General features: G+C 54.2%; 1 protein-coding gene across 2 annotated transcripts in view; it reads left to right on the top strand.

The window, feature by feature from the left end:
- TBC1D9B (TBC1 domain family, member 9B (with GRAM domain)) overlaps positions 1-25305 on the top strand; it is a 39368-nt gene that overhangs the window by 3952 nt on the left and 10111 nt on the right. For both annotated transcript variants that reach the window (XM_011976857.1, XM_011976858.1), the window contains exons 3-14: positions 1150-1378; positions 2293-2551; positions 4149-4356; positions 7613-7825; positions 16836-16997; positions 17429-17579; positions 18150-18364; positions 20921-21038; positions 21772-22057; positions 23696-23825; positions 23954-24052; positions 24996-25064. In XM_011976857.1, coding sequence (XP_011832247.1) covers positions 1231-1378; positions 2293-2551; positions 4149-4356; positions 7613-7825; positions 16836-16997; positions 17429-17579; positions 18150-18364; positions 20921-21038; positions 21772-22057; positions 23696-23825; positions 23954-24052; positions 24996-25064 — 2058 coding nt within the window. In that variant the 5' untranslated portion in view covers positions 1150-1230. The remainder of the gene's footprint in view (positions 1-1149; positions 1379-2292; positions 2552-4148; positions 4357-7612; positions 7826-16835; positions 16998-17428; positions 17580-18149; positions 18365-20920; positions 21039-21771; positions 22058-23695; positions 23826-23953; positions 24053-24995; positions 25065-25305) is intronic.

Here is a 25305-nt window from a genome sequence, read left to right on the forward strand (position 1 = left end):
GGCTCATGCCTGTAATCCCAGCACTTTGGGAGGCTGAGGCGGGTGGATCACAAGGTCAGGAGATAGAGACCATCCTGGCTAACACAGTGAAACCCTGTCTCTACTAAAAATACCAAAAAAACTAGCCAGGCGTGGTGGCGGGTGCCTGTAGTTCCAGCTACTCAGGAGGCTGAGGCAGGAGAATGGTGTGAACCCGGGAGGCAGAGCTTGCAGTGAGCCGAGATCGTGCCATTGCCCTCCAGCCTGGGCAACAGAGTGAGACTCCGTCTCAAAAGAAAAAAAGGAGTAGAGATGGGATTTTGCCATGTTGGCCAGGCTGGTCTCAAACTCCTGACCTCAAGTGATCCACCCACCTTGGCCTGCCGAAGTTCTGGGGTTACAGGCGTCAGTCACCGCACCTGGCCTGAATGTATGTGTCTTGTTCTTTCTGTTAGGTTATTTCCTTAAGTTAGAGTCATGGGAAGGCTCTTACTAGGTCAAAGTCGTGTGGTACAAAGTTGCTTTGGGCCCTTGTGAATTCCTGATACCAGAACCTCCCATGCCGGGACAGACATGACCAAGTTTCTCAGCTCTTCTCGGTGCACTTAGGGGTTCAAGTTGAGACCTCGTTGCCTCTGTCTCCAGGAAAACAGGTGGAGAGAGTAGAAGCAAACCTTTACTCTCTGGTGAGCAATTGGGCGGTGATAATAATAGTAGTTGTGGCATTATTCACTGCCTCCTATATGCCAGGCCCAAAAAACACATCAGCAGAAAAAACTCTAAATGACTCATAGGCCAAGGAAGAAATGGAAATTAGAAAATATTTAGAATTGAGGCAGGAGGATGGCTTCAGCTGTTGGGTTGAGGCTGCACTCCAGCTTGGGTGACAGTGAGACCCTGTCTTAATTTTTTTTTTAAGTCTCTGCTCACAGCTGGTGATGACAGTAGTTCAGGGAGTTGCAGGAGCTTTATCTGGAGAGTCACACAGGCAGCATCCGTCATCCATGTGCCTTGACTGCAACCCAGCAAGAGCCGCTGACTGCTCCCACCTGTGCCTGTAGCCCTTAGACCAAGGTCCATGAGTCCTGGGTTCCCTGGGCCTCTCTGCTCCACGCTGTGACCTGTCCAGGACTGTGCAGGGCAAGCCCTAGTCCTCTTGTCTTCCTCCAGGGCATCATCGCAGAAGAGAACAAGAACCTGCAGCCCCAGGGAGACGAGGACCCCGGGAAGTTCAAGGAGGCCGAGCTGAAGATGCGGAAGCAGTTTGGGATGCCTGAGGGCGAGAAGCTGGTGAATTACTACTCCTGCAGCTACTGGAAGGGCCGCGTGCCCCGGCAGGGCTGGCTCTACCTGACCGTCAACCACCTGTGCTTCTACTCCTTCCTGCTGGGGAAGGAAGGTGAGCCAGCCCCTCAGTGTGCCCCAGCCCCCACGCCCTCAGCCCCTCCCTGCCCTCAGCCTCCAGATTCTCCATCCCCACATGGCCACCAGAGGGATCTCCCTGAAGCCCAAATGCCACCTTCGCAGCCCAGGGTGGGACTGTCCAGCCTTGGCCAGGCGTCCACCTGCTCCCAGCCGGCTTTTACCGTGCCCACCCCTCGCTAGTAGGGTTCTCCACATGGTGGCTCCACATGCCTGCCCTGCCCTCTTCTGCTGAGCTGGTGTATTCGGGCACACGTCTGCCCCGAATTCCTGGGATTCCATGCCATGCAGTGCCTTGGGTGTGTGCCACAGCCCTCATCTGCTGCAGGTCCCTCTCTGCAGACACCCCGGCCACAGGATGCGAGCCTGGTTCCCCAGCAGCTCCAGAAAGAGCCCCCAAGGTCTTAGCCATCCCCAAGCCCACCACGCCCTCCTCCCTCCTCGTCTCCCTCAGCCCACAGCCTCCCTGTGCCCCCTCCTGCCCTTGCCACTTACCTGTCACAACCAGGTGGCCAGTCACCTCCCATCAGCAGGAGCTGGGTCCTGCTCTGTGTTGGCCATGCTGTGCTGTGACTGTTCACACATCAGTGCGCTCCCACTTAGGGGAGCTACGGGGTGGGTCTTGGTGGTTCACCTCCGCACATTCGTTCCTTTCCCCTTCAGCCACTGGTGGGGCAGACACCGTGTGTAGTTGGTCTGAAAGGCAGTGGACACCTCAGTGGCCTGGTCCCTCCACATGGAGGGCGTGACCCAGCCCAGCCAGGCCTGGGCATGCAGGAAGTGCTGCCCCCAGAGAGCAGTTCCCTAGGGTGGGTCTGGGGTACAGATGGGCATCAGGAGCCTCACCCTGCCAGGCCCTGACCCGCGGTGTGTCTGTCCCTGCGGGCACAGTGAGCCTCGTGGTGCAGTGGGTGGACATAACGCGTCTGGAGAAGAACGCCACCCTGCTCTTCCCCGAGAGCATCCGTGTGGACACTCGCGACCAGGAGCTCTTCTTCTCCATGTTCCTCAACATCGGCGAGACCTTCAAGCTCATGGAGCAGTTGGCCAACCTGGCCATGCGGCAGCTGCTGGACAGTGAGGGCTTCCTGGAGGACAAGGTCCTGCCCAGGCCTGTCCGGCCACACAGGAACATCTCAGCCCTGAAGCGGTGTGTTACCCTCCAGGGCTGGGGTGGGCTCATGTGAGCCAGGTTTGCTGACCTTGGCTGGGACCTGCCTGGTCCAAGTGTGTAGACCTGGAGAGGGTGTCCACATTTACCCCTCATGGGTTCCCCACTTGGGAGGGAAGCCAGGTAAACAGATCATTGCAGTAGCGTGTGGAGAGGCAGCAGGAGATAGCAGTGATGTCCTGACCACTAACGGGGAGGAGGCTTTTCACACTTTACTCCTCTTGGCCCTACGATGGGAAGGGTCTGTTACCATCCCTAGGTATCAGACAAGGAAGCTGAGGCACGGAGAGGTCAAGTAAGTTGCCTGAAGTCCTCAGTGAGCAGTGGAGCCAGGATCTAGCCACCTCAGCCGGGGTGCTCTGACGCCCCCAGAAAGGCTTTGGTGAATCTGGGCTCAAGTGCACGGCCTCCGTCCCACCGTGATTGATAACTCTTCTGTATATCCCGAGACTCTGGCCAGAGGACCCTCCCAGCCATGGGACCCCAGGGGTCCTGAGTTTGATGTGGAAGCAGACCTCTGGGTCTGAAGCCAGCCAAGGAGCTGGGCCATGTGTGGGTCTGAGTCCCTGCTGCCTTGTCCAGAGGACTGATGGATAGGAACGCATCATAGCAGCCGGCCCTCCTGGGCTGCTTATGCTTAAGCTTCTAGGTTGTAGCTTATGGGAAACTCAAGAGGCTGGCCAAGATCTCTGAGGTTCCCTGGGTCCCACAGCCAACCTGAGCACAGCCAGATTCACACCCATGTGTTCAGCAACCTCATTCCAACCAGGCCATTTCCTGCATTGCACCCACAGACTATGGTCTAGGCCCAAACTCTGGGGTCCACCCCCAGAAGCAGAAGATTGTGCCAGCATGTTGCCCTTAGGGTGTGGGTGCTGGTTGGCCGTGGGACCTTTTGGAAAGAACAGTAGAGGTGGAGCATGGCCATGCTGGCACTGCCGGCGAGGGTGCAGCCAGGCCCTGCTTAGGCCACGGCAGCCCAGGCCAGACAGGAGGCTCCCTTTGGGGCTGGGAGGGTTTATGTGAACAGAGCCACCGAAGGGGTGGGGCCCTGGGCCAGGCCACTGTCACAGCCATGAGATACACAGGCGTGCGCGTCTGTTAGCAGCCGCATGCTTTAGTTTTAGCTCCACACCTCCCTGTGGGGAGCTCCTCACCCAGGCTTCAAGGTGAAACCTGGGGTTAGGCCTGCCCAGGGTGGAAGAGCTGCCCAGAGCCGTCCATTTGAGTGGGACCAGTGCAGACGCTCTGGGCTCTGTCTGCCCTTCAGTACCGAGGGATGGGTTGCACATTGCCCAGGCCAGCGTCTAGGTGTCCTTTTCAAAGCAGTCTCAGGACACATTGCTTGCTGGCCACTTCTCCGCTGGTTGTGTGACTGTCCCACCTTCTGCCTGGTGACTCAGCGTGCATCTTCTATTGAACTCTCAGGTCCCTGAGCGGGACTTCCTCCAGGGAGAGCCCCAGGGATCCTGAATCTGATGTGGAAACAGGCCTGGGGAGGCCCCAGGCTTCCTTGAGAGTGTGCTGGTCCTGACTTTGTCCCCTTTCCTCCTGTCCTCCCACCTTGTTTCCCCAGAGACCTGGACGCCCGAGCCAAGAATGAGTGCTACCGAGCCACGTTCCGGCTACCCAGGGATGAGCGGCTGGACGGCCACACGAGCTGCACCCTGTGGACACCGTTCAACAAGCTGCACATCCCTGGCCAGATGTTCATCTCCAACAACTACATCTGCTTCGCCAGCAAGGAGGAGGACGCGTGCCACCTCATCATACCCCTGAGGGAGGTCAGCATCCCCTAATTGAGAGGCCAGGGCCTTTCTATCCCTGAGGGGTCAGTCAGCTCAGGGACCAGCCTGTCCTGCTCTGCCCTGGCTTACTGGGGGGCATCTGGGAGGAGGCCCTAGCCCAGACAGCCACATGTCACTCAGTGATGGGACAGGTGGAGGATGCAGGCCGAGTGAGCCCCTCCACAAGCACCTGCCCTGTGGGGGAGGCAGGTGACATGGTGGGGGCACACTGCTTGCCCTCCCGGGTACTTGCATGAGTTTCCGTCAGGCTTGCCTTCTGGGCCCTGCAGTTGAATTTTGGCAAAGCACTGCTCTGTGGCTGGGCTTAAAGGACCCTGTTCCTGCACCGGTCCCACATGTCATTCTCAGAGGCCACCTCACCAGTCCTCTCTGGACACAGCACCTTGGCTGTGGCTCAGGCTCCAGCAGGCCATCAGAGGCCGGCTCTCCCCTGTGAGGCGGCATTGGCTCTCGCTTGCTCCTTCTCGGGTTTCTTGGGCCTCCACAGTGACCCTGGTGGGAATAAGGCCATCCGTCCTGCACTACAGTGAAGGGGTGTGGAGCAAGGATAAGGCACCTTGCCCAAATAGAAGACATGAGACTGAGTCAGGACAGGTCCCAAGGACTCCTTTTCCTTGTGGCCAAGCAGGGCACTGACTGTTGAATTATAAGAAGAAGCAAGTGAGATTCTTTTATTTTTATTTATGTATTTATTTATTTTTGAGATGGAGTCTCGCTCTCTTGCCCAGGCTGGAGTGCAGTGGTGTGATCTCTGCTCACTGTTCGTGCCATTCTCCTACCTCTCCCGAGTAGCTGGGACTACAGGCATCTGCCACCATGCCCGGCTAATTTTTTGGATTTTTAGTAGAGACAGGGTTTCACTGTGTTAGCCACGATGGTCTTGATCTCCTGACCTTGTGATCCGCCCACCTCGGCCTCCCAAAGCGCTGGGATTACAGACATGAGCCACCGCGCCCAGCTGAGATTCTTAAAGACTTTCCTGCCATTTGCACAAATCCCTCAAGGTGTAGCTGTAGCTGAGAATAGGTGTGGGAGAGTTGTTGCCTCAGTTTCCCCAAGAGAAGTCAGAGGGAAGGAACTCAGAAGAGCCACAGCTCCAAAAGCTCCAGGTTGAGAGGCTCAGGTGTTATCCGGACCCCACATTCTATTAGCACTAGGGCCCTGTGGATCTGTCCCGGGCACTGGACTGACCTGGCCCCTGGGCCTAGGGGTCTTCCTGACACCTGAAGCTGCATTTGAATTTCTCTTGCCGGGCCCTTGACATCTCAGATGGTAGAACCCTGGTGGAGCTCGGGGAACAGGACCGGCCCACACTGGAGGGCTCGGGGAGCAGGACCAGCCCACACTGGAGGGCTCGGGGAGCAGGACCAACCCACACTGGAGGGCTCGGGGAGCAGGACCGGCCCACACTGGAGGGCTCGGGGAGCAGGACCGGCCCACACTGGAGGGCTCGGGGAGCAGGACCGGCCCACACTGCAGGGCTCGGGGAGCAGGACCGGCCCACACTGGAGGGCTCGGGGAGCAGGACCGGCCCACACTGGAGGGCTCGGGGAGCAGGACCGGCCCACACTGGAGGGCTCGGGGAGCAGGACTGGCCCACGCTGGAGGGCTGAGTTTGCTCTGGTGATGAACCCTGCAGCTGGTCAGGGTGGAGACGGCCAATGCCAACCCCTCAACACACCCGCTCCTCCACGTTCCCGCCTGCAGGCTCCTGCACACGCAGCACACTCTGCTGTGGGTGTAGCGGGCTCTTGAATTTCACTCCCAACCACGCCCTTCCGTACTTCCCTTGGGAAGTGACCCCTCTTCCACCCTTTGTCCAGGTAGAAACCACGTATCAGCCTAGATTCCAACCTCTCCCTCCTCCCTCTGTCCTATCTACAGCATGTCTTGCCAGCTCACCCCGCAGAGCTCAGCCCTTCCTCTCCATGGCTGCCACCATCATCTGCTTTAGCCACTCCCTAACCACACTTAACCCCCACCTCCGCTTTGTTTTTTTGTTTTTGTTTTTTTTGGAGACAGGGTCTCACTCTTGCCTAGGCAGGAATGCAGTGGTGTGATCATGGCTCACTGCAGCCTCCATCTCCGGGGCTTAAGTGATTCTCCCACCTCAACCTCCCAAGTAGCTGGGACAACAGATGTGTGCCACCACACCTAGCTGTTTTTTTTTTGTTGTTGTTGTTTTTTTAACAGAGACAGGGGTTCCTCTTGTTGCCCAGGCTGGTCTCAAACTTTTGGATTCAAGTAATCCTTCCTCCTCAGCCTTCCAAAGTGTTGGAATTACAGGCAAGAGCTACCACACCTGGCCCAACACACTTAGCCCCTTTACAACACATCCTCCCACAGCAACCAGCAAAATTTGAAATGTCAGTCAGAGCATGTTGGCAACCTGCTTAGAGTCCTCTAGTGTCTTCTCCCACCTGCCTCCTGTGACCTGTGAGGCCTTCTGTGTGCCTCTGCCCCGGCACACCCCATGTATATGCTCACACACAAACATAAAAAGTGCACACACACTCCCCACCGCGTCCCCAGTCATGCTGTCCTGGCTTCTCTGGCCTTCTCTTCCTCCCTCAGGCAGTCCCACCCCGCTCTGCAGGGTGACTGCTGTGCCCCTGCCCATCTCTTCCCCAGCACTCACCTGGCTGGACCAGGTCTTAGCTCAGTGGCCGCCTCTCCTGGGGCCACCCAGCCTTCCCCCTTCCCAGCACTCACCCCTGCTGACTGTGCTCAGCTGGTGCATCCCTTGTCTGTCTCCCTGCCAGGCCTTGGGCTCTGCAGAGGTGCCCGCTGAAAGCCTGTCCTGTGCCCTCCACACCTCAGAAAGGTTCAGAGCCAAGTTCCAGGACCCCTGCTATCAAAAAGTGTTCCCTGGGAACAAGTGCAGGGGACAGTCCTGCAAGCAAGGGACCGCTTGCCCTGCTTTAGGACAGCCTTCTGAGAGCCGGTGACGGCCAGCAGCTGGGCTGAACACTTTACGTCATCATCCTCAGAACCGCCCTGCATGGCCAATGTGCTCACCCCCATCGACAGGAAAAACAGGACCTTACAGGCACAGGCAGCTTGGTTGGGGTTGTGTGCAGCGGGTGGCAGAGTCAGAATATGAGGGCAGTCGGGCCACTCACTGCATTGTGCCCAGGAGGGGACAGCTGCATGACAGTCTGTCATTCACAAAGCATGCCCAGCGGCAGGACCTGAGATACAGACACTAAAAAGAGTTCTTCCACCTTCTCAGGTGACCATTGTCGAAAAAGCCGACAGCTCCAGCGTGCTGCCCAGCCCCCTGTCCATCAGCACCAAAAGCAAAATGACATTCTTGTTTGCCAACCTGAAAGACCGTGATTTCTTGGTTCAGAGGATCTCTGACTTCCTCCAGAAAACGCCATCCAAGCAGCCAGGCAGTATCGTTGGGAGCAGGAAAGCCAGCGTTGTGGACACTAACACAGAGGTGAGAAGCCCCTTGGGAGCAACAGGGTCAGGAAGAGCCAGGGCATGCATCAGCCTCCCTGCTGGAGCCTGACCCCATGGTGCCTGCTGTGGGCCTCCGCCTAGGGGCTGATGTGTCGGAGCTGGCAGGAGACCCCTAGCCCAGACCCACACTGCCCAGCAACATCACAGCCTCTCTGCTCCCCTAGCCACATACCCTGATACTCCTCACTCCTGCTGGGCCCAGTGCCCATGAGGAGCCCTCTCTGGCCATCCTTTCTGCTGCTGTGCTGAGAGCAAAGCCACACTGTGGAGGCCTATATACTTCGGCTTTGTGCTCACAGCCTTCCCTGCCAGGCTTTCAGTCTGAAGTTCTTGCCAGTAGAACTGCAGTATCACTATCGTACCAGCCAACTTAACAGTAATTCCTTAATATCATCAAATACTGTATTCACACTTCCCCGTGTACTTTTCACGGTTTGATTATTTGAACTGAGACACACAAAAGTCACACATGTCACTGTTGATTGATAGGTCTCTTAAATCCCTTTAATCTATGGGCTTCTGTTCCACCTAGTTCTTGTTTATTCTTCCACAGTATTTTGTTGAAGGAATCGGCGACTTGTATAGTCTCTCATTGTCTGATTTTGTTGATTGCATCCACTGCAGGCGTTTAGCAAGCTCCTGTGTCCCCTGTTTCCTTTAAGTTGGTTGAGCAGTGAGACCGAGAGCCATGATCACATTCAGGCTGAGCTGATTTTGGTTCTGGCAAGTTTGCCTGTGGGCAGGCTCAAGGTGCTGTTCACTTCCAACAAGGGATGTCGGGCGACCGGCCACCTCTCCATGTCCATGCTACCGTCTGTCATTGAGAATATGCTTGGATCCAGCGGCCAGCGGCACACTCATTCCATTCCTCCTTTCATCTGGGAGCTGAAATTCTCCCACAGAGGGAAGCCGACCCCAGGCACGGTTCATAGAGGAAAGGCAGAATACATCTTTTACTCTTCCTTCTTACTCTCCAGTTGACCCCAGGCACGGTTCAGAGGAAAGGCAGAATACATCTTTTACTCTTCCTTCTTACTCTCCAGTTGACCCCAGGCACGGTTCAGAGGAAAGGCAGAATACATCTTTTACTCTTCCTTCTTACTCTCCAGTTGTCCCCAGGCACGGTTCAGAGGAAAGGCAGAATACATCTTTTACTCTTCCTTCTTACTCTCCAGTTGTCAGAATAATGATGAGCTGGTTTCCTAGTGTCTTCCATGTGTGACCAGTGAGTTTTTTGGCTTACTTTTTATTGTAGTTATGAACATATGGATTTAAGCAACTTGATATGTGTCTTTCCACTGGAATCACTATGCGTATTCTATATGTGGCCAGAGGGGCTCATCTGGGCTGGCCCTGAGAGTCCCTGGGCACAACACTGGTCGTCTTTGATTCCTTGCTTTCTGGTGTGACAAGATGGATGTGCTGCTGCTGTCGTTGAGTCTGAATTTGCAAAAACATTTGGCCATTAGAAGAGTCCATATATAAATTCACAGATCCAGTTTCTCTGGAAAAATCAGTGCCCAGCCCTGCAGGCCCCATCTCATTGGGCAGCAGGCATGGGAGCTGCGGGTGCACGTGTCCTCAGTGCTTTAGAACCGTGTGTGGTCTGGCCCAGGCAGGCCTTTACATTGTCTGCCCCAATAATAGATGCTAAATAAATTACTACATAGATGAGTGGGTGGGAAGGGGTGGGCGGAATCAGTGTGGATTGGAGATACTAAGAAAGGTGTGGAGGAGGTTGGGCTTCATCTGGGATTTCAAGAAAGAGTGAAGTTGGATTGAGTGGCAGGGCAGTGAACAGGGTGGTCAAGCCTCCTCTGCCTCCATGAGGCCCCACACTTCCTGAAAGCTGAGTAAGCACCACTCGTGGCCCCTCCCAGGCACTCGGCTTCATGTATGCAAACACATTTTATTGCATTCCTATTAGGTGCCAGCTGCTATTCTAGGCCCCAGGAGTAGAACAGTGAACACATCGGACAGGGTGCATGTTCACTTAGAGCTAATATTCCAGTGAGGGAGACAGTAAGCAAATAAACATACAATATGTCAGGCAGTGATAAGGGCTATGGGTTGAAATAAAGCAGGATGAGGAGATGAGGAGTGCCAGAGGAAAGAAGGGGGCTCCATTTTCTCTCTGTTCCTCGTGGGTGACCTCACTGATCAGGCAGCACTGAAGGAGGAACTTGAAAGAAGCAGAGGAACCAGCCGTAGTGTGTCTGGGGCAGAGTGTTGGAGGCAGAGAGCACAGCAAGCTGGGAGACAGGATTGGGCGTGGCACGGGCTCCTGGGACCAGGGCTTAGGAGACTGACCAGGTGTAGGCGGTGAGACCAGAGAGGTGGCAGAAGGCCAAGTCACCGAAAGCCCGTAGACCCTGTGAGTGCTGCAGCTTTGACCCTAGGTGAGATGAGAAACCAGTGAAGAGTCATGACCAGAGGAGGACAGGACCTGTTTACGTGTTAATGGGGTTACTGAGGCCGCCCACGTTGACAGTGGATTAGAGGTGCCCCATGTAGTACAGCAGCCACGTGTGGCCATGGAGCACTGGAAACCCAGCAGGTCCCAGCGGAAATGTACGGTAAGTGTTCACTATACGTGGGTTTTGGAGACTTAGTATGAAAAGAAAAACATAAAATATCTCCCTTTTTTTTTTTTTTTGAGAGACAGAGTTTTGCTCTGTCACCCAGGCTGGAGTACAGTGGGGCAGTTTTGGCTCACTGCAACCTTTGCCTCCCAAGTTCAAGTGATTCTCCTGCCTCAGCCTCCCGAGTAGCTGGGATTACAGGCATCCACCACCATGCCCAACTAATTTTGTATTTTTAGTAGAGATGGGTTTTCGCCATGTTGGCCAGATAGGTCTCGAACTCCTGACCTCCGATGATCCACCTGCCTCAGCCTCCCGAAGTGCTGGGATTACAGGAGTGAACCACTACGCCTGGCCACTCCATCATTTTTTAATTGATTCCTGTTGAAATGCAAATATTTTAGATGTATTAGATTAAGTCAAATATATTGTTAAAATTAATCTCGATTTATTTTAGGACTTTTTAGTGTGGCTACTAGAAAGTTTACAATTACATTTGTGGCTGTCATCGTCTCTCTTGGGCAGTGCTGGACTAGAGAGTGGCAAGAGCAGAAGCAAGGAGGCCGGCTGGAGGCCGCCACAGTAGCAGGGCACAAGATGATAGAGTCCAGCATCAAAGGTAGGAGCAGTGTAGGTGGTAAGAAGGGGTCAGATTCAGGAGATATTATTGTGGTAAAACACACATAACAACATTTACCATTAAGTACATTCACCTTGTTATGCCGTCACCACCATCCATCCACAGAACTTTTTCAATTCTGCAAAATTGAAACTCTGAACCCATTAAACAGTAACTCCTCAGTCCCCACTCTCCCAGCCCCTAGCAAGCACCATTCTACCTTTTGACTCTTTGAATTGAACTATTCTAGGTAATGCACATAAGTGGAAGCATATAGTATTTTCCCTTTTGTGCCTGGCTTACTTCATTTAGCATGATGTCCTCCAGGTTCATCCCTGTTGTAGCATGCTTAAGATTTCTTTTTTAAGGCTGAATCACATGCCATTGTATGGATAAGCCACATTTTGTTCATCCATTGAAACTTGGACTGCTTCCACCTCATGGCTACTATGAGTAACACTGCTGTGAACATGGGTGTACAGATGTCTGTTCGAATCTTTGCTTTCATTTCTTTTGGGGACATACCCTGGAGTGGAATTGCTGGATTGTATAGCAATTCTATTTTTAATATTTCGAGGAACCTCCATGCTATGCTCTCTGCACCAACTATGCACCATAGATGGGTGCCAGACCACCAACTGTGACATGACTCTGTGCAGACACAGAGCCAGTAGCTGTGCTGAGGCAATGGCAGGAAGGAAAAGGGGCTCCGACAGTCCTAAGAGCCAAGGAATCCAGAAGTCACCAGAATACCCCTCACGAGAGACTACTTCGCAAATGGAAACCTCACCAAGTGAATCTGAGAGAGCCAGTGAGACTGGGGCAGTCAGTCTCAGGCTCCAGGCTCCAGTTTATAGAGGAGGCTTTTTTATTAATGGAAGCACAAAATCCTGCTTTATTTCTACCCACAGCCTTATCGCTGCCTGACATATTATACGGCTGAGGAAAGATCAGGAATGTGAGGGAAGCATGCCCTTGACAAAAACTTCTCTTCTGCAAGAAAAGAGCTGGGATTGAACAGAGCAGGAGCACTTGGGGTAAAGGAGAAAAGCTTCAGATACAAGAAAGAGGTGGCCGATCCTAGAAAGTACAGGAGCAAGGGCTACACAGACCGACCACTGCAGGGAAAGGCCCCTTCCAGCTGTAGAGTTCAGAAAGCTACTCTGACCCACAACCGCCCATACATAGAACATCCTGCTGAAAGAACAGGAAAAGATGCTGATCACACCCTGTACAAAGATACTGTGGGGAGAGAGTGAACCAGATAACCTTCCACAGATAATGAAAGCACACCAGAAAAACATTCCTCCAGGCAGATGAAAACTGTGTCCTGATGTTTCCAAGTGATCTCAAAGGAATTAGAAAAACTATAGAAACTACTAAAGAATGGGCCAGGCGCGGTGGCTCAAGCCTGTAATCCCAGCACTTTGGGAGGCCAAGATGGGCAGATCACGAGGTCAGGAGATTGAGACCATCCTGGCTACTAAAAAAAAAAAAAAAAAAAAAAAACTAGCCGGGCGAGGTGGCGGGCGCCTGTAGTCCCAGCTACTCGGGAGGCTGAGGCAGGAGAATGGCGTGAACCCGGGAGGCAGAGCTTGCAGTGAGCTGAGATCCGGCCACTGCACTCCAGCCCGGGCGACAGAGCAAGACTCTGTCTCAAAAAAAAAAAAAAAGAAACTACTAAAGAATGGTATAAATTAAAAATGTTTAGAAAGCTCAGGTTAAAAGTGACTAGTCAACAGAAAAATATGAAGAGAGTTGACAGGACTCAGGAGGAAATAAAAAAAACACATATTTCTGAAATGAAAATCAGGAACACAAGAATGAAAATACATTAAGGTAAATAAGGAAGAGACGGAGGAAAAATGGAGTCAGACGAGACTCAAACAAATAGAGAAGAAATTGTCCAGAGAAGGGATAAAGAAGTCAGGCAAAGAAGATCCAACTTACGTATAATTGTAGTGCTACCCCACACCCTTCCCAGAGAAAAGCGGTGGAATAACAGGTAATAGGAACCATGATTCAGGAAAACTTAGAAAATAAGCTTGAACTTGTATAGTGGAAGGGCACATTGAATGTCTAGAAAAATCAATACAAAATAGTCAATATTGACATATAATCTCATAAAACTATTTGATTTTAAAGATTTAAAAATTAGTCCAGGCTGGGCACAGTGACTCACACCTGTAATCCCAGGACTTTGGGAGGCCAAAGCAGGCAGATCACTTGAGGCCAGAAGTTCAAAACCAGTCTGGCCAACGTGGTGAAACTCTGTCTCTACTAAAAATACCAAAATAAGCTAGATGTGGTGGCACATGCCTGGAATCCCAGCTACTCGGGAGGCTGAGGCACAAGAATCACTTGAACCCAGGAGGTGGGAGGCGGAGGTTGCAGTGGGCCAAGATCCTGAGAGATTCCTCCTCAGAGAGGTATGAGACTTTGTGATACAGTAGCAACATTTTAGAGTAACTTTTTGGTGGGGGTTGAGCAGGGGGCGTCTCCTGGAGTGCAGTGGCACAATCTCGGCTCACTGCAACCTCTGCCTCCCAGGTTCATGCAATCTCGTGCCTCAGCCTCCTGAGTTGCTGGGACTACATGTGCGTTTCACCATGCCTGGCTAATGTTTGTATTTTTCTTAGAGATGGGGTTGAGATTTCACCATGTTGGCCAGGCTGGTCTTGAACTCCTGACCTAGAGTGATCCACCCACTTCAGCCTCCCAAAGTGCTGAGATTATACAAAGTAACATTTTTAAGATATACAGTAAAAGAAGCTGTGACCCAAGGATTTTATACCCAGCCGAACTGACCTTCAGGTATAAAGACCATAGGCTGTAAAGAACATGCAGAGGAGTTCAGGGGCTCTCTCAGCGTCTGTGGAGTCTGCTGGAGGACAGACTCCAGACAACCAAGGAGTGATGGAAGCAGCTTGGGCATAAGGACTGGTGGTAGCATTGAATATATTTAGCTGTGGAATTAAGGTTAGATAGTAGGAATAGAGGTGACAGTATGTAAATGTAATAGTCTCTGATGATGGAGACATAGTACAATCAAAACCTGAGATCAGGAAGGTATATGAGGCTGGGCTTGGTGGCTCACACCTGTAATCCCAACACTTTGGGAGGCCGAGGCAGGCAGGTCACCTGAAGTCGGGAGTTTGAGACCAGCCTGGCCAACATGGTGAAACCTCATCTCTATTAAAAATACAAAAATTAGCCAGGTGGCGCACACCTGTAATCCCAGCTACTTGGGAGGCTGAGGCAGGAGAATTGCCTGAGCCCAGGAGGTGGAGGTTGCACCTCCGTACTCCAGCCTGGGTGACAGAGCGAGACTCCTTCTCAAAAAAAAAAAAGGAAGGTACATGGAAAGTAGAGTAGGCTCACTGATTGCCTTATTAATTAAAAGTATATCCTTTTGGCCGGGCGCGGTGGCTCAAGCCTGTAATCCCAGCACTATGGGAGGCCAAGATGGGCAGATCACGAGGTCAGGAGATCGAGACCATCCTGGCTAACACGGTGAAACCCCATCTCTACTAAAAAATACAAAAAACTAGCCGAGCAAGGTGGCGGGCGCCTGTAGTCCCAGCTACTCGGGCGGCTGAGGCAGGAGAATGGCGTGAACCCAGGAGGCGGAGCTTGCAGTGAGCCGAGATCCGGCCACTGCACTCCAGCCTGGGTGACAGAGCGAGACTCCGTCTCACAAAAAAAAAAAAAGTATATCCTTTTGATCAGATGTTGGCAGAGAGGGAGGAAAGTGGGAAGAAAAGGCCTACTAGCTAATTTCGATATTGCTTATAGTAGGGAATTGACATCTTAAAAAGAGAGGACTAAGGGAACTATATAATGGTATTAGCATAAAAGTATTACAGTATAAATATACACTTTTTGACACGGGAAAAAACTTGGAGAAAGGAGACAGGTTAAGCATCTCTTTCAAGAAGTTTTGTGTGAAGGTCAGCAGAAAGTAATGAGGTAACTTCTGGGAGGGCTGGAATTTTAACTGAAGTTTAACATACATACCCAGGAGTACACATACAGTATACAACTGGATGAATCTTAGCAGAGCGAGCATAACATGTGAACAACACCCAGCTGAAGTGGGGGTGGCCTTTAGGGGAATAACAGTGCAGTTCTGTGCTGGAGAGCGACTCCTGCAGAGAAGGCAGGGGATGGGGTCCAGGTGCAGGCAGGTGGGTGGGCAGGCGGGCAGTCACCTGTGGAGGGCTCAGATTGTTCCCGTGTGCTCAGTTTAACAGGAAGAAGTGTGGTTCAGTGGGATGCAAGGATGGCAGGTGGTTTTGGAGGTTTATGTGAGGTGGTTACCTCGGGGAAGCAGGGAGGACGGGACTAGGAATACATAGGATCCCAGGCAGCTCTGAGAGTTCACCTGAGGCCAGTGAGCCTGAATGTAAGGCGGGACCTGAGCCAAGCTTCTGCAGAAAGCAACCTGGTCCCCAAGCTCAGTGTCGCATTTGCCGCCTCACCGGGAGCACGCGTCTGCTGCGCAGCACACACCCGGCGGTCTGGCTCCTTCCCTGGCACTAAGATTTGTGATCCTCCAAGGCACCTCACAGCCTGCAAACCCATGTGTGTCCTAGTCAGTCCCTCTGGGGGAGCTCAGGTGGGAAGCAGGATCTCCAAGCAGGCAGTCGGTCTGCACTGGGGCTGTGCCCACTGGATTCAGGCAGCTCGTCGTAAACATTTGTTTAAGTGGACCCAAAAGCCGTCTCTGTAACATCATGGGGGACAGAGGGGTAGACTGTGGGTGTGAACCTAGCAGAGTTCTCTCTTTTTTTTTCTTTTTTCCTCTTGTATTAACTTTATTGAGGTAAAATTGATATGCAATACACTGTACATATTTAAGGAATACAATTTGGTACGTTTTAACATGTATACCCCCATGAAGCCATCACCACAGTCAAGATCAGGGTTCTCTCAAAAAACACAGAATATAAAGTGTCTTAGGAGGGCGCCTAGCACATTGGCTGCTGCCCCATCCCTGGGTGCAGTGGGACCATGACCACGGGACCAGAGCCAGCGGGAGGGTGTGAGGGATAGAGAGCCCAGCCCAGGCTGGAGCCCACCATGGGGAGTCTACCACCTGCAGAGCCAAGAAGCTCAGGCAGTCAGCTGGCCCCGGTCGAGCTGGGCTCTCCCACACTGGACTTTGCTTTCTGCCAAGACAGCATCACTCTCAGGCCCGTGTGGCACCATGATGGCAGCCGCAGGCCTGGCATGCTCCCTGGGTTACCCCAACACTCCTGTCACTCTCAGGCCCGTGTGGCACCGTGATGGCAGCCGCAGGCCTGGCACGCTCCCTGGGTTATCCCAACACTCCTGCAGGAGGGCCACTCGTTTCCTTGGTGGCAACTGGGTGACGCAGTCACCCCAAACCCACCCTGAGCCCAGACCAACATCACAGGCCATCGCCCAACCCTCTGTGCAGCCCAAGAAGCATGGGTCTGAGAGTGGGCAGGGGTGTGCCTCCACGTTAGGATAGGGCCTCTCCTGTTCTTTACACTGACCTCCCAGAATTCACTCCCTGAGACTAACTCACTGGTGAGGGTGGGTTTGGTTACTGAGGACTCGGTGTCCAGCAGCCAGAGAAGAGCTGAGGGCAGAGCTGCAGCCACAGCCTCCTGCCCAACCAGACAGGCTCTTCTCCATGCACCGCTCGCCCCCATGGCCCTTTCTGCACCGGGCCCTGGTCCAGCTGTGGGTGGACAGCGCGTCAGAGGCTGCCCGGCAGCACAGTTGTTAGGTGTCCCCTTCCCTGTTTTGTTTTCTAGTCTTCTCCAGCTCCTCAGGAGGTGCCGGAGCAGCCTGCCAGCCCAGCCTCTCCCCTCAGCAGCCGACAGAGCTTCTGTGCGCAGGAGGTGCCAACCGCATCCCAGGGCCTGCTCAAGCTCTTCCAGAAAAACTCGCCCATGGAGGACCTTGGAGCCAAGGGGGTGAGCCCTGAGCGCCGGCACTCCAGCCTCCGTCCAGAGCGGAGCCCTCAGGAGGAAAGCTGGATCCAGTCCTGGGCCTGTGCCTTCCCTCAGGGCCCTAGGCTGACCACTGGGCAGTGCCCATCCAGGCTGCACCCTGGCAGCGTGGGACAGAGCAGGCACTCTCTCGGGGGCTCCACTTACCTGCTCAGTGGTGCTGTTTGCCATGGGCTCCAGGCCTCTGAAGGGAAGGGCCCTCCCGCTGAGGAGCTGGTCTCCTGAGCCTTGGGAGGTGTGGCTCAGCGCGGCCTGGTCTTTCCCGGGAATCGTGAGGAAGGCCACACCTGCAGGCCAGCACTGTCTGGAGTGTTCACGAGGCTTTCGGCATGGCCTAGGCCTCCGCACTCAGATGTGCTTCGGCCCCCAGGCTCCCTGATGCGCTTTTCCCTCAGGCCAAGGAGAAGATGAAAGAGGAATCATGGCACATCCACTTCTTCGAGTATGGGCGCGGCGTGTGCATGTACCGCACAGCCAAGACACGGGCACTGGTCTTGAAGGGCATCCCTGAGAGCCTCCGGGGAGAGCTATGGCTCCTCTTCTCCGGTGAGTGGGATGCAGCCACCCCCAACCTCAGCTCAGCCAGTCACAGCCCCCAAGCTCTCTCCATGTCTCAGCCAGTCACAGCCCCCAAGCTCTCGCCATGTGAGCTCGTCTGGTCCTGAGCCGGCCTGAACCGATGCAATCTCAGCTCACTGCAACCTCCGCCTCTTAAGCTGGCCAGGCAGGAGCTCCCAACTTTCACATAGCCGGGATCCGGGCTCTGGGCCATGGCCAGGGGCCCAACCAGGAGGAGCATCCCGAGGGACAGAGGCTGGGGGCCAAGCACTCTGCTGGCCGGGTGGGAGGGAAACGGGTCCCCTAGAGGCCTCCTTTCCTTGGGACGGGCTCTGACAGCATTCACACCCGTGGTTTCTAGAGGAGGCAAGTCAGCCGCTTGAACTTTCGGGTAGAGCAGCCTCCCCGGGAGCACAAGGGAAAGCTTGCCTCGCAGCTTGTGCTTGATCCCAAGTCCCACCTCTCCTCTGTGGGGCACCGGTATCTCCAACCTGCCCTGTTACTGCCCCCAAAGTACCAGAAGAAGGACAGAGACAGCCGGGACCCGTGTCTCCCCAGGGGCCTGGAATGAGATGGTGACTCACCCCGGCTACTATGCTGAGCTGGTGGAGAAGTCCACTGGGAAGTATAGCCTGGCCACAGAGGAGATCGAGCGAGACCTGCACCGCTCCATGCCCGAGCACCCTGCCTTCCAGAACGAGCTCGGCATTGCTGCCCTCCGGCGGGTGCTGACCGCCTATGCCTTCCGAAACCCCACCATCGGCTACTGCCAGGTAAGGGGCCTGACAGGGGCCCAGAGACAGCATCTGCCACCAGAGGCTCACAGGAGCAGGTCCCTGTGGTCCCAGGCCTGTGTGGTGACCCTGCCTCATGTCCCAAGGAAGGAGCGCAGCTGCAGAGAAAGACGTAATTTAAAAGCAGTATTACTTGCTCATCTCATCCCCATGCCAAATAGAAGTTGTCCTCTTGCTCCTTTTGTCTGAGTCCCAGCAGCATTCGATTGTTTTATGTGTTTGGTAAAATAAGTAAACAGAACATAAAATTCCCCATGTTCACCATTTTTAAGTGTACAGCTCAGTGCTTTAAGCACATTCACACTGTTGTGCACCCGTCACCGCCATCCATCCCCAGAGCTCTTTTCATCTTGCAAAACCAAAGCTCTGTGCCCATTAAACATGCCCCAACCACCACAGCAACCACTGTTCTACTTTCCATTGCTATGAACTGGACAACTGTGTCCCATATATGTGAAATAATACAGTATTTGCCTTTCTGTGCCTGGCTTATTTCACTTAGCATGATATTCTCAAGGGTCATCCATGTCATATGAATGTGTCAGAATTTCCTTTCTTTCGGGCTAGGCGCGGTGGCTCACACCTATGATCCCAGCACTTTGGGAGGCTGAGGCGGGCAGATCACAAGGCCAGGAGATCAAGACCATCCTGGCTAACACGGTGAAACCCCGTCTCTACTAAAAATACAAAAAATTAGCCAGGCAAGGTGGCAGGCGCCTGTAGTCCCAGCTACTCGGGAGAGTGAGACAGAAGAATGGTGTGAACCTGGGAGGAGGAGCTTGCAGGGAGCCGAGATCGCGCCACTGCACTCCAGCCTGGGCGACACAGCGAGACCATCTCAGAAAAAAAAAAGAATTTCTTTTCTTTCTAAGACTCAATCATATTACATAGACCACATTTTCTTTTCTTTTTTTTTTTTTTGAGATGGAATCTCACTCTTGTTGCCCAGGCTGGAGTGCAGTGGCGCAATCTCGGCTCACTGCAACCTCCACCTCCGAGGTTCAAGCGATTCTCCTGCCTCAGCCTCCTGAGTAGCTGGGATTACAGACACATGCCGCCCTGCCCAGCTAATGTTTTGCATTTTTAGTAGAGACGGGGTTTTGCCATGTTGGCCAAGCTGGTCTTGAACTCCTGACATCAGGTGATCCACCTGCCTTGGCCTCCCGAAGTGCTGGGATTATGGGCATGAGCCACTGTGCCTGGCCAATATTTCTATTTTTAATTTATTTAATTTATTTTTTTAGAGACAGGGTGTTGCTATGTTGTCCAGGCTGGTCTCAAGCTCCTTGGACAAGGGAATCCTCCTGTCTCAGCCTCCCAAGTAGCTGGGACTACAGGCATATGCCACCATACCCAGCTATTTTTTTTTTTTTAAGACATGGGGTCTCACTGTCTTGCCCAGACAGGCCTCAAAGTCCTAGGCTCAAGTGATCCTTCTGCCTCAGCCTCTCAAAATGCTGAGATTACAGACGTGAGCTACCAGCCACCATTCCTGGGCTCTTTTTTTGAGATAGGATCTCCTTCTGTTGCCTACAGTAGAGGTCAGTGGCACGATCATGGCTCACTGCAGCCTCCATCTACTGGGCTCAATCAATCTCTCACCTCAGCCTCCTGGGTAGCTGGGGCTGCAGGGGCACACCACCACGCCCAGCTCTGTTTTGTATTTTTTGTAGAGACGGGGTCTCACTGTGTGGCCCAGGCTGATCTTGAACTCCTGGACTCAAGTGATCCACCCTCATCAGCCTCCTGAAGTGCTGGAATTAGAAGGCGTGAGCTACTGTGGCCTGGCCTATTTTTAATTTTTTGAGGAACTGCATGCTTCTTCCCCAGCAGCTGCACCATTTTATATTCCCACCAGCAATTCACAAGGGTTTCGATTTCTCCACATCCTCATCAACACTTGCTATATTCTGTTATAGTGATGGGCATGAGGGTATTTAATTATGCTTTGGGTTAGCAGTTCTGGCAGCTTTTGGTTTTAACTCCAGGCATTTTCCTGGCTGAGTCAAATGGCATTCTGTTTGCCTTAAAGGTCTTGTTAGCAGCTAGGGCTATGTGTGGTCCTAGTTCTGTGCCCAGTGAGTGGCCTTGGTGTGGGGCTCTGGCCACGTGGCTCACCTCCACGTCAGCTCGGTCACGCGTCCCACCTCCGACACCCAACACCACTTTGCAGAAGTGTGATGTGTTGATGTCCACTTTCTCTGTGGTTTCCCAGTGCCTTCTGACCCAGTTTGAAGGAGTTGGCCGACTCTCTGTTCAATCAGTTTCCTACAAATTGCCTTTTGACATTTCCCGGAGTTGGGCAGGGGCAGTTTCTCATTACCAGATGCCCAGCGCTCCTGAAGAGGCAAACTTGCTTGTAGGAGGCCATTAATCTTTACCATGAGAACCTGAAAAATAATAAAAATAACAACAACAAAAAGAAGGAGATCATGTGGGCCCTTTTAGGGAGGGGGCAGCTGGGAGGGGTAGGGAGAGACAGTTTCATTTGCTGGCCAGCAGTGCAAGCCTTCCCCGGCTGTCTCTGCCCGGCAGGCGATGAACATCGTGACCTCGGTGCTCCTGCTCTATGGCAGTGAGGAGGAGGCCTTCTGGCTCCTGGTGGCCCTGTGCGAGCGCATGCTGCCCGACTACTACAACACCAGGGTGGTGGGTGAGTGTCCCCAGGTGCCGCCTTGCCTGAGTCTCCAGGTGCCTGCTGGTTCCATGAGGGCGGCAGCCCTTCCCAGGCCAAGCTCCAGGCTTCACGTGGTTCCCTAGGAGTTAGAGGGTAGTATTACACATTCGGTGATTTATAAAAGTCCCCTCAGAGCCTAAGTTCCTATGCATCTAACTTTCTGTCAGCTTTCCGATTATAGAAAATTTCAAACATCAAAACTAGAGAGTGTATGTCCCCCATGTAACCTGATGCTCAACTTTACTGAACTCACATCCAGTGAAATCTGTTACTAAATGGAAATGACTTGCAAGAGTATTTAATTAAGTTCATATTTAAGTGTGTTATCCTGTCCTTCCCCTGCCGTCTGGTGTTTGGAGTTACCGCTCTTAGAGCCCTTCAGAGCTGCATCTATTCGCAGTCATCAGGATGGGACACAGTCACTGAGGGTGCTGTTTAACTCTCATGCCTCAGGGAGAAATCAGTATTTCCCCCAAATAAAATTCAAGTGTAGTGGAGGAAATAGTTATTTCGCCCAGTGGTTTGGAAGCTGTAGAGAGAAGACTTGAAGGGTTTTTTCGTCCTTGTTTTCTCCCGGCACTCCAAGTCCCCTTCAGCCCTCACTGAAAAGCTGGCAATGCTGGTGTGGCCAGGGCTGGTAGGCTGCAGGCGAGGGCCCACCCAGGCCATGGGGTGGGCTCACCATCAGCCTCACTTATCCTGCCCGCAGGAGCCCTGGTGGACCAAGGCATCTTTGAAGAGCTCACAAGAGACTTCCTGCCGCAGCTCTCAGAGAAGATGCAGGACCTGGGGGTGATCTCCAGCATCTCGCTGTCCTGGTTCCTGACCCTCTTCCTCAGTGTCATGCCCTTCGAGAGCGCTGTGGTCATCGTCGACTGTTTTTTCTATGAGGGCATCAAGGTGATCCTGCAGGTGGCCCTGGCCGTCCTGGACGCCAACATGGAGCAGCTGCTGGGCTGCAGCGACGAGGGCGAGGCCATGACCATGCTGGGCAGGTGACATGCCGGGCTCCTTCTCCTGCTAGGGGCTCGCAGCAGAACCCCTCACCAGCCATGGGCACTGTCCAGTCAGCCTCCAGTGACTGTGTCTGCGAAGTGCCAGGCCGCAGCTGGACGCGGGGGTGCTCTGGGGTCAGGAGCCGGCTCCTTTCTAGTGGGAGATGAAGCAGCGCTCAGTGATAGGTGCCAGGAGGAATAAAGCAGGAGCTGTGGGCAGAGCACGCTGGCTGGAGGGCCGCCGCTCAGATTGGGGGGTGGGGATGCTTCTCCTAGGGGCAACCCAGAGCCAAGATCCAGTGACCACAATTCCAGTTGGTGGCACAGCTGGGCATTTCATGTCCACCAGGTGGTCCTGGTCATACCTCCCCAAGCTCAGCTGCAATGCAGACCCCACGCCCTGGAGGGAGCAGGCCTGCCCTGGGCCCACTGGAACAGCTGGATGAGCTGATGTCCTGCTAGTCACGCCAGAGGCCCGGGGTCATCCCAGCCCCTCCACGCGCTCCTTAGTCCCCACATCCCATGCCTTGCAGATTCTGTCTGGGATCCAGTCCCTTCCCCCCTTCCCTTCAGCCTGCTGCCTCAGCCCAGGCCCACCGTGCCCTTTCCCTGGGGTTCCCCTCTCAGGTCTTTCACCTGCCTGCATCCCAGGACTCTGATCAGACCTGGCCCTCCCCCTCGCCTGGGTCCTCTGTACAAAGGCACTGTCTGAGCCCCCAGCCTGGCCTTCACGCCCCGGCCCCTCCTGGCTACCCTCTGCCCTGCCCTGAGCTCTGTGCAATCCCACCCTCCTACATAGTGTATTTGTCTGACCTAGAATGCCCCCAGCCCCCGGGAACAGCCTGGGACTCTACCACTTGCCTGTGGCCAGGCCAGGTGCTGCCTGGGACTGTCTAGATCCAGCAGAGTTGTCACCTTCCTACTGTGGGCCTAAGTAGCTTTTGGTTCACACTGATGTCAAGATACTCAGCCTGTGGCTGGAGTCTGGCTGGTTTTCCTGCCCCTTCCTACAAGTGGGTGGGGCCTCCTCCAGAGCAGGGGACACTATCAGGGCCATGGGCATGGGGAATCAGCTACCTCCTCCCAGCTGAGGTCAGGCTCAGCCCAGAGAGCCAGGGAGGCCATGAACTCTGCCGGGGCTAGGGCAGCTGACCGAGGTCGGGCTCCATCCCCAGGGCTGTGTCCCTGGAGAAGCTGATTCCCTGAGCTGCAGCAGGCCTCCCCATACCTGACTTTCTCCTGCAACTCAGCCTTTGATCCCTGAATCTTCTTGGCCAGGGCGAGAAGGTCCCACGTCCCCAGGGTCCCGCCAAAGGGAGGAAACTTGTCCTTCCATCTGGTTAGGGCCTGGGGTTATAAAGCATTCCTGCCCAGGGGACCCCCCCACTAAGAAAACAGCCTGGTGTCCTCAGGGTTAGTGCTCAGGCCTTGTTGGGAGCACTGCCCCGTAGAGAGCTCCCAAGCTTGCTGGGGGCCCTGCCGGGGCACACCTCTGCCCTCCTGCAGGGTGCCCAGTCCTCAGCACACTCCTTGTTAGGAATCTGTGTAAACGTTGGGTCCCTCCGCATCACCCAGCTGTGGGAAGGAGGCTCCCTCTGCCTGGGCGCGGTCTGGACGGTTGTCCTCTGCCTTTTGTAGATACCTGGATAATGTGGTCAATAAGCAGAGTGTCTCTCCTCCTATCCCACACCTCCATGCTTTGCTGACCAGCGGCGATGACCCCCCTGCAGAGGTGGACATCTTTGAGCTCCTGAAAGTGTCCTATGAGGTCAGCATCCAGTGGGGTCAGTTTGGCCAGGCCACTCCATCTGGCCTGTGGGTTTGGGTAGCTACGGGCAGGTGGCGGCCCTCTGCCCTGCAGTTGGCTCGATCTCACCAAGTCACCTCTGCCTGTAGAAATTCAGCAGCCTGAGGGCCGAGGACATCGAGCAGATGCGGTTTAAACAGAGGCTGAAAGTGATCCAGTCCTTGGAGGACACGGCCAAGAGGAGTGTGGTATGGGTGCCAGCGGGGCTGGGCGGGGCTGGGCGGGGCTGGGCCGGGGGGCAGCGGAGCCCTCTCCACAGAGCAGGGTGGGTGCAGGGCTCCACCGCACCCACTGTCCTACACTGCTTTGGTACGTACATCATGGTAGGATTCATGGGACCAGATCCAGGGGTGTAGGTGGGAATGTGGGGAGAGGTCCCAGTCACTTTTCTCTGCTGGTGGGTGAGTCACCGGGAAGCTTCTCAGATGGCTGCCACCCTGACAGCCACATGCCCTCTGGGCCGAGCCCGCCCAGCCTGGCTGTGCCATGTGTTCCCTGCCCCACTCCCAGGTGGCGGCAACATGCCACCACCCTCCACACACCCCAGATGCCATGTCTCTGCCACAGGCTTCTGTCCTTGTCTCTGGAGGGGCCAGGCCCTCCCTGCCACCCTGTACTGCAAGACCTGTTTGTGGTCTCTGCCCCCAAAGGCAGGGACTTCTTCCATTGTTTCCACACTCCCAGCCCTCCTGCAGGCTTGTGGGACACGGTAAAGACATTGGGTCACAGCACCAGAGACTGGCTGCTTCGGCCAATTAAAGCAAAGGAGCACTGGCTGGCAGGTTCGAGGGCTCCTTCTACGGAGCTGGCACCAGGGTCTCCGCAGGGATCCGGACGATGGGAGCCAAATGAGCATTCCTCACCCTTCAACCTCAACTGTATGTTGAGGAGAGAGGCTCCCCCAAGCCCATCCTGGGAAGGAGCCCAGGAGTGTGAGCTGACTGGTGGGTGGGGAGTCAGGGATGGCTGTGGGCCTCGCCCTCTCCTGAAGGGTCTGCCCTTGAGTGCTGGGCCACTGAGAGGCGGTTCACACCCTTGCCTTCATCTGCTGAGGATACTCCCACGGAGTGCTGTACTTCTGTGGCAGGAGCTTGTGATCCAGCCATACACCCTGTTTCTCCTTCCTTCTAGGTCCGAGCTATACCTGTGGACATTGGTTTCTCAATTGAAGAGCTGGAGGACCTTTACATGGTGTTTAAGGTGACAGCCCAGAGCCAGGGCAGGACCCCTTCCTAGCTTCCTAGCTTCCTAGCTTCCTAGCTTCCTGCCAGAAAAGAAACAGATCCAAGAGTATCCTCTTAGAAATAGAGGATAGAGGCCGGGCGCGGTGGCTCAAGCCTGTCATCCCAGCACTTTGGGAGGCCGAGACGGGCGGATCACGAGGTCAGGAAATCGAGACCATCCTGGCTAACACGGTGAAACCCCCTCTCTACTAAAAAAA

The sequence above is a fragment of the Mandrillus leucophaeus genome, unplaced genomic scaffold (genome assembly GCF_000951045.1).
Source record: "Mandrillus leucophaeus isolate KB7577 unplaced genomic scaffold, Mleu.le_1.0 Scaffold170, whole genome shotgun sequence".
Lineage (NCBI taxonomy): Eukaryota > Metazoa > Chordata > Mammalia > Primates > Cercopithecidae > Mandrillus > Mandrillus leucophaeus.